The sequence below is a fragment of the Musca vetustissima genome, unplaced genomic scaffold (assembly GCF_032173495.1).
Source record: "Musca vetustissima isolate MV318-11 ecotype Yass unplaced genomic scaffold, APGP_CSIRO_Mvet_v1 utg102440, whole genome shotgun sequence".
Lineage (NCBI taxonomy): Eukaryota > Metazoa > Arthropoda > Insecta > Diptera > Muscidae > Musca > Musca vetustissima.
Window position 1 is genome coordinate 10613 of NW_026880961.1, and position 9387 is coordinate 19999.

Sequence of the window (9387 nt, forward strand, 5' to 3'; positions counted from 1 at the left end):
TCTATATCTGGTTTTGACCATGACTCGTGTATGCCTTTGAGTATAATAGACTTGTGTTTTAAATTTTTTTTGTATCAAAATCATCAAATTTTTTTAATTTTAATTCAATCACGTCTTTTTTCAAAATATTGATAACAAATTGGTCATGTTTTAATAAATCTTTAAGATTATTAGTTAACTGTTTAATGTTAACATTTGTCCTATCTAATTTAATAGTAGGGGCTGCCCTTACCTGAGTGGGGTTGGGTTGTTGTGGGTTGCTTATTGTTGTTGCATGTTGGGGTTTGGTATCAGTATTTTCCTATCCCCAGGCAGTATCGGCGTCTTGCCTGCCTGAACCGGATTCAGACTGTTCACCGGTTTTTCCATACGCACTGGCATTTTGATTATCTTTTGTACTGGCTGTGTACAAGTATTATTCACAGAATTTTCTGTTAAAGATTTTGTGGTCGTTAAAACGTCGTTGGCGGCTGAAACCAATTTCTGGTTTTCCTTTTGAAGGTCGGCAATTACTCTTTTATATCTGTTTTCCCTTGACAAAAGTTCAGACAGTTGCTCGGAAGTTTGTTCTTGTAACTTTCTAAGGGCAGTTAGTTCTGCAATTAAGGACCTATTGGTGTCCTCTAATGAAATTAGAGATTTTTGGAGCAATGTTACATTAGCTCCTATTTTCATTGAATTAAATTCGTCATTCGTGGTGGTGACTTTATCCACACTTCTTCTGGCTTCAGCTGCTATGTCTTCTGACGTCTCAGACAACAGCTCTTCTTCGTCATCCATTTCGGCGGCAGAAAAAAAGGCGTCTGCATAAGTAGCGAGGGCGTCAAATTCCAAAGAGACAGCTGATTTAACACCAAGTTTGAAAACAATATTGTGTTATTTATCTCTTTGAAGTTTTTATTTAATATTTTCACTTTTTTCGCTTTTCCAAATTTTTTTTTCCTCTTCACTAGATGTTAACACTATCACATCACAAAACAGAATGTGTGTTCACTATACAAACGACTTTTTTTGAAGCAAAACAAACTATGCTTCTTTGCCAACGACCATACCACGCTGAGTACATCGGTTCTCGTCCGATCACCGAAATTAAGCAGCGTCGGGCGCGGTTACTACTTAGATGGGGGACCGCTTGGGAACACCGCGTGTTGTTGGCATTGTCCAACTTTTTTATTATTTTTTATATTAAAAAAGGTTGTCCAATACATTTGTTTAGCTTTTACTTCAAAAATGAAGAAAATACAAGCATTTTCACGTTTATTTAGGCAAAATTATACTACAAAAACGTATGAAAATGCCATTTATTTCCATTATTTTGAAAAATAAATGAAAAATATGTATTTTCTAATGAAATTTTACGCAAGTTAATGAAAAATAGTTACAAATAATTTTTTACATGTTTCCTTTAATTATAAAAAGATTATTCTAGCTTAATCGAAACTAACAAACGATTGCTTGTTTATTGGTTTGTGTGTGTGTGTTCACTATACAACCCAGAGATGCGAAATGAAATTATTGTAATTGTACTGGCTTTCAATAAAAAGTGTTCTTTTTATATATTTTGTTATTAATAATACATACGCATAGATAAGATGAACACTTAAAAAATAACAAAATAGGTAGGGGAGACTGGGGCACCTTCGGCACTTTTTTATAGCTCTATATCTCAGTACTTATTCGACACATATAACAAATTTATGGCTGATTATTGTCCTCGGACACTTAATTACTTAATTATAAAAAATAGTATTAGTTAAAAAATTTTACAGTTTTGTAAAAAAAGTCAAATTCGCCGAATGTGCCCCAACCCGGGGTAGCTTCGGCATTTGATGGGGCACATTCGGGACCATAGTCATAGCCAGGTAATTGTCATCGCTATCAGTCTGGTTGAAATTCTGATCCTCTAAAGGCTCTATGTGGCTTTAATACGCCACACAATGTTTGAATTATAGGACTTTATTTTCTAGCGGCGGACGTTTACATCTCAAGTTCGCACATACCATCAGTAATAGGGGGTTTCTATCGCATTTTCGTCAATACAAGCACGTTTGATCTTATATATGCAATTTCAAGCCATATTAAAGGATTAGTTTTAAAGACAAACTCAAAAACATTTTAAGGAAATAATATTGTACAATCTGTATATGGCCGAATGTGCCCCACTTTAAAATGCCGAATGTTCCCCGAATTATAGTTTTTTTTTAATTTTTTTCGATCAGTTTTGTAAAAACATTATATTTTTAAAAATTTCTATAATAATACACATCGTAGTTAACTACTTTTTAATAATATTGTCTTTAAAATTTAAAAAGTTTTATACACGAAATACTTACGAAATGGAATTGAAATATTACAGAAACATCTATAAAAATACAAAAACCCATATATCTAAATAAACTTATTAGCTAGACATTTCAAACTTTGTGTCAGTTATTTATTTCGATATTCGATACCTTTGAATCGAAACTAGTGATGTACGGTGAGAGCTTCATATCGAAAACACGATTGCCGAAAGTGCCCCGATGCCGAAGGTGTCCCAGTCTCCCCTACATAATAATTCATTTGTTCTACGTTCTTATAAGTCTTATATATATACATTGTTTTTATTCGGTTTTAGATCGAAATAAAATGATCAATTAAGTACAGATTTTTTTGCAACATATTCTTATGTATCGTTGACAGCACGACTTCAACAATTTCTTTGTTTAGATAAGATTTGAAGCAGTCGAAGCATGTAGTCTGTTCCTTTCTTTGGTTTTAATAATATTTTGATATGAAAATACCCTTTCCACATTTGTAGATGAATGTGAAATATATAATAACCCTCTAAAAATGTGTGATATAGAAGGAAAAATATCTTTGTTTAGTTTTGACTTCAGCCACCTTTGCCCAACAAGGGCATATATTGTAGTTTTTGAAAGACTTACAGCCTGTTTTTCTATTTCGAACAAAAATCAATGCGAACGAAAGTAACTCACTCACTTTCGTTTAAAAAAGCGTTCATGTATTTCGAAAGCTATCGTTCGTTTGCCGTTAAGCGGTGTACACACTATCATTTTTGAATGACACTCTTGCTGAAATATGGGTTTGCTTGCCAGTGTGGCCGTTAATTTCTCTCAGTCATCAGGCAACCACAAAAAAATTTATGGTTGCGTGACATTCAGATGTTGGATGTTTGTTGGTTTGATAATGTGAACATAAAAAAGCCAGTCAGACAATAAATTTCAAACAATAACATGGACTCCGAAAACGAATTTTTAAAAGAATTCCTATGTTGCTATGAAATGCAACGGTGTCTCTGGGACATAACCAGCCCAGAGTACATGTCACGCGACATTAAAATGAATATACCCAAACCATTCGCTCCGATTTGTATCGTGGCCAACAGGAATTCACTCTGAGACACACCAAATGAGAACATGTTCTTCTCACCCTACAGCACATTCCATTCCCTTTTGGTGCTGATGGCAAGACGGAAGAGGAGCTGGTTAAGGGACTACGTCTGCAATGGGAGAATTTCCAAGATGAACTTGAATCGTTTGACTTCAGAACCAAAGCCGAAGAGGGACTCATGGAAATCAACAACTGGATTCGATACCAAACATGAGATTTTTTATACCACCCCTACCCAGTATTCTCTCGTACCCATGATGCATAAACGTGGTGTCTTCAACATGACCGTTGATGAGAATTTGGGTGCCTATGTTCTACAATGCCCTATTTGACTTCACACGATGAAGAAAAGGATTCGGAGATTTCAATGGTCATCGTTTTGCCACCTTTCACCGAGGGTGCTTTGGAAAAGGTCTTAGCTAGTGCAGGTCGCATTTATGATCCGATTTGGATAAAATTTGGTACAGGTCACTTGATTGGCCCAAGGACGAACCCTATTGAAATTGGAGAAAATCGGTTCAGATTTAGATATAGCTCCCATATATATTTTCGTACGATTTTATGTAAATAGTGCACCAATGTCCCTATATATCATTCGATTTGCATGAAATTTGGTATAGCGTACTGAATTGAGTGTAGAATGACGAGTGTTAAGTTTCGTGAAAATCGGTTCAGATTCAGATATAGCCCCCATATGCATTTTCGTCCGATTTTTGCACGAAAATTGGCATATCGTACTGAAGTGAGTCCGGAACGATGTGCGTTATATTTCGTGAAAATCTGTTTTGAACACTTTGACTTCGTTCATTAATATATATTCGTCCGATTTAATGTAAATTGTGCACTAAAGACTAAAAGTTTGGCCGTCTGCCACACAATGTACTGAAGTTACTATAACCTTTCGTGTATCAAGTTTTCTTGAAATCGGTTCAGATTTACATATTGCTCCTATATATACTTTTCCGATTTTAAGTAAATGATGCACTTAAGACCCAAAGCTAGGTCGATTGACACAACGTACTGAAATTAGTATAAATTAATCTCTGGCAAGTCTATTAACAAAATTAGGATAAGTTGCAGAATGTCATGTGTTGGGATTGATGTTAGTCGGTTTACTTATACATAAAGATCATGTCAATGTTCCTTCCTTCAATTTCATGTCAATGTTCCTTCGAATATACCCAAAGTCGGCCCTGTCCGACTATACTACTTTACTTACTAGTTTATAAAAAAAATGAGGACGTGCTTAATTTTCGTTTTATATTTATACCCTTCACCACACTGGTGAAGTCCTATTGAGGCGTGAAGATTTTTTATAGAGGGAGTGGATTTTTTTAAAGAGGTCGTGGATTTTTTATAGAAGATTTTTTCTCAAGCATTAACAGGTCTTAGTTTTTTTTTAATATTACTGTCTTACAAAATTCTATTCCTTTCAAATAAAAAAATAAATATAATTCTTAAAAACTATTAATACAAATAATCGCTATAGTGGCCCTCTAAAAAATCTTTAAAAAATATATTTAAAATAAAAATCGATCGTTAACATACGAGAAATTTCCAACGTCTCCGATTATTTTTTCAAAATATTTTTTCAACTATTTTAATATCCATACATAGTGGTCCCTTATATGAGAATATTTTTGATTTGTTTTGAATACTGGAAAGTGGCAGTAAAGTTACAGGTAATTTAGGGGAATATTCTAAAATAAAAATTGTTTTTTTTCATTATGACAGAATTAATTAATAAATTATATTAATTATTATTTTTTATATATAGTACATACAATTATTACAATTATTTTTTTTTTCATTTGTTTTTTTTTTTGGTAAAGGCTCAAGAGTATAATTATTTTGTTTTTTTTTTTTTGAAAATTGTCTTAGAAAAATTCTATATTTGGTTTTATATAATTTTAGAATATGTTTCTTGTGTGTGTGTGTGTGTTTAATTTGTTTCGTTATACTTAATATAGCAAAAAAGAAGCAAAATAATATACACTTTAAGTATAATTTATTTTTTTTTATAAAATAAAATATTGTTTAAGAATGTTTTTGTATATATTTTTTTGTTTTGTTTTTGAAAAAATAAGCAAACATTGAAATTATTTCTGTTGTTTTTTTTTCATTCTTGAATTGCGCTTCATTTCATTTCTCTTTGCTGATGTTTTATGTAATTATAAATTGTTTTTTTTTTTAGATTTAGGAATCTATTTCTTTGTATGGACTTCTATAATTTCACAATTATTATTTTTTTAATTTTCACTTAAATTTTGCGATTTTTTTACTTTCGCTTTTCTTCTTAAACATAAGTTGCCACAGCACCCGTATTTGTACCCGCAGCACCTGTTGCTTTGGTATTATTTGCAGCAGTCCCTGTGCCACCAGCACACATAATTCAGGGTGATGATAACAGTGGATGTAGAGTAGAATAAAAACAAACAATAAAAAATGAAGAGAAGGGGAGAAAGAAGAAACAAAATAAATTAATAAATAATAAAAATTAAAAAAAATTAAAGAAAATATATTTTTATTAAAAATTATATAACATAAAAAACAAAATTTAAACTTTTTTGCATAAACGGACATTCATTTTAAAAGAAAGACATTTATTTTTTTAATAAATAATTGTAATTTTTAATTGGCTGTGTTGTTTTTTTGCCTGTTGATGAAAATGAGCTGAGTTGTATTTTTTTAAAATTATTTTGCAATGTTGTTTGTTTTTTTTTGCTGTAGATGATTTTTTTTGTTTATGAAAACAATCATGAATGGTTTGATTTTTTAATAGCAGTGTAGAATTATAAAAAACACAAGCATTTGTAACTGTGATCAGTAGAAATTTTAAATGTAAAACAAGCCAGCCAGAGCATGAAATATAATGCCAATTGTCGTTCGCCAAATTTCAATCAAAATAAAAAATAATAACAAATAATCTACTCTTTCAATTTTATAAAAAATATTTTTCATTCGTAACTATAAGCATGGATGTTTTTAATTTTTTCTTTTGGAGAACTATCCGGGTTTAAAGTGTTTTTAAAAAACCTTTTTTTTAAGAAGTAGCGAAGCTATAAGTTTTAATTTCAAGGCGTAGTATAAAGAATAATTTTTTAAAGATTATTTTTTACCGTAGTTTGTCCGATTGCCACACAATTTTGTACAATAAACTGTAGTTAATATAAGTTAACCTCTGCAATTCTCATTAAAATAGGTTCCGATTTTGATATAGCTTCTACATATATATTTTGGTCCGATTTTACACAAAATTGAAACAAATTTTGCACAACGTACTAAAGTTTTGAAATGTGGAAAGTTTTGAATTCGGTTCAGATTTGGATAGAGCTTCTATATATATTTTCTCCCGATTTTGGGTAATTTTGTCCCTTTGTAAGAAGCAACCCTATATCTGAACAAATGAAAAATTTAGTATAGGTTGCAGAATTCAACGTCTGTAATGGTCAACAACAATCTCATAAAAAAATTGTGAGACCGAGATTTCATTAAGAAACCAATAAAATTCAAAACCTACTTTTGAACATATTTATAATTTTATTATTCAAGTAAAAATCATTAAATTCTGATATAATTTAATTTACAATATTCCATTGCCATGGAACTTGGCCTTCATTATTAAATTAGTAACAAAATGTTTTTTGTTTCTTGATATGAAGGATTTCTACATTTTTGCAGAGGTATACGCTGGGTGTTGTTATAACTTTGGCCGCGTTGTATATTTCCACTTCCCACATTTTCATACTCCATAATTGAGCGTGCTGCATATTCTTTTTTATTGTGTTTTATCCAAAATTGTGTAGATTACAGCAAGCCAATGTGACGATTGATGCTTTTTTTGGTTCCAAATGTATGGGTTTTTGAAGAACACCAAATCGTGAGGAGAGAATTCTAAAGGCATTCTCCACAACTCTCCTAGCACGGCTGAGTCTGTAATTGAATAGTTTTTGCTCTCTTGACAAATTTTTTGATGAATATGGCTTCATTAAATTCGTTGACAAGGGAAATGCGTCATCAGCTATGAAAACATATGGAACTTGAGTTTTTACACCAGGAAGTGTATTTGGATCTGGCAAATTAAGCAGTCCATTTCAAAATTTTTGCCAAAATGCTGTGTAAAACATTACACCACCATCTGAAACACGGCCATTAGCACCAATATCTACAGTCATTAACATAATACTAATGAAATTTTTGTAGTTGTAAAAAATTTTGTAGTTGTTGTAATGTATCCAGAGTTAGCTGGTTTACGTATAGCCACATGTTTCCCATCAATTGCTCCCATGCAGTGGAAGAAATTCCACTTTTTTCGAAATTCATTGCAACTTTTCTTCGGATGAGGGCATCTAAAAAAAATAAATAATTTTAATATTATATATTTGTATATATATATATATATATATATATATATTATTGTACTACTATTAAATATAATATTTATTATTTAATTGCAGTTAGATTATAGTTCTCTTCATGGTGCAATCGATGGCAATTTGAGCCAACCTCCAACGAAAATTAAAAAACAAATAAACAAAACAATGCATTGGACGTGGCTATACAGTACTTGAATAAAGAAAGTGATAGTTTTGTTTGTCGGGCAAAACATGGGCTTCCAAGCTTCGAAATGTGGACCCTACAATTGGAAGATGCTCGACACCAAAAGAAAACCGGACAAATATGCATTTCCGAAAAATTCATCATCGTCCAAACTCGCCACAAGATGAGTCTCCATCCACTTTAGATGAACCCGATGATCAACTCGAAGATGAAGAAGAATTTGATAAAAATAACTGCATGAATCTTAAACAATTTTTTTATAATTTTAAATAAGAAAATTAGATTTTCAATCAATACTGTTTTCTATTATATACGTTTTAGTTAAGATTCTCACCTCAAGTTCCTATAATTATTAATATACCTTATGTTTAATATGAATAATAAATAAAAAATATTTGAATTGATTTTCGTAAATACATGTTTATTTTATTAGTAATGAGATATAATTAATTTATTAGATATATTTATGTAAATATTTTAAGCTAATTTGACAGCTGTTCATAATGTTCATTTTATATATTTATTAGTGTACATAGGATCGGGAAAAAGTAAAAAGGACACAGAAAAATAGGAATGTTGATGTCTTGCCTTTGAGGAACACAAATCTTACGAGCGACATTTTTGCGGAATGAATATATGATATCTCAAAAATAACCTACAAATCCGCAACCAAAGTTGTAAAGATTCAGTGTTACTAGCGAAAACATCGTTGCGACATAACTTACAAATTTGACTTATGACGTTTCTGTTTTGCAAGGTTCCTTATATACTCGCCAAGATCTTTTTGTTGAGCAATGTAATTTAATCTTCTAATTGTACAAATAAAAACTTACCTTTATGAAATCTTTCAGTACCATATTCAAAGCTTGACAAGTTTCCATAACAATTTCACAGACAGTGTTCCTTCCCATTACAGAAGTGTAACTTAAATCATTAAAATGTCGTCCAGTTGCCAAAAAACGGAGTGTTAAGGCCAATCTCTCGTGCACACTTATTGCTTCTCTCAAACAGGTATCCTGTTTTTTTATTATAAGAGGAGCCACTATTTTTTCGAAATTGTCATCCGACATTCTAAAATAGTTTTTAAAGTCCATGGGCTCAGAGTCTCGAATTTCTTTTAAAATATTTACATGTGAATGTTGTTTTCTCGAGGCTATCCATTTCTTCACCCATTTCGTTCTTTTAATTACTTTCTTTTCGTCATCTAACAACGCGATTATTAAAAATGTACATCCAATTTTTTTATCATCCATTTTTTTAATATATATTTTCTTTACGGCGTCTTATTACCACAATTTATACATTTGAATGTCGGTTTGAAGAAATGCATGAATGGTAATGTGACCGCTACAAACAACACAATAAAACTGTAACAAGCGATAAGTTATCGAAAGTGTCACTCAAAAATGATAGTGTGTACACCGCTTTACGTAT

The 9387-nt window shown here is 31.4% G+C and overlaps 1 protein-coding gene and 1 non-coding gene across 2 annotated transcripts; one reads left to right on the plus strand and one right to left on the minus strand.

Annotated features, from left to right (window-relative positions):
• Nucleotides 1–1038: 1038 nt before the first annotated feature.
• LOC133326948 (5S ribosomal RNA) lies at nucleotides 1039–1157 on the plus strand. The gene has a single exon (XR_009754210.1). It is a non-coding gene; the product is annotated as a 5S ribosomal RNA (ribosomal RNA).
• A 6410-nt stretch (nucleotides 1158–7567) lies between these two features.
• LOC133326945 (uncharacterized) lies at nucleotides 7568–9023 on the minus strand. The gene is made up of 2 exons (XM_061535557.1): nucleotides 8787–9023; nucleotides 7568–7726 (listed from the first exon to the last, which is right to left on the minus strand). Exons 1-2 carry the CDS (start codon nucleotides 9021–9023, stop codon nucleotides 7568–7570), a joined length of 396 nt encoding a protein of 131 aa, XP_061391541.1.
• Nucleotides 9024–9387: the final 364 nt, after the last annotated feature.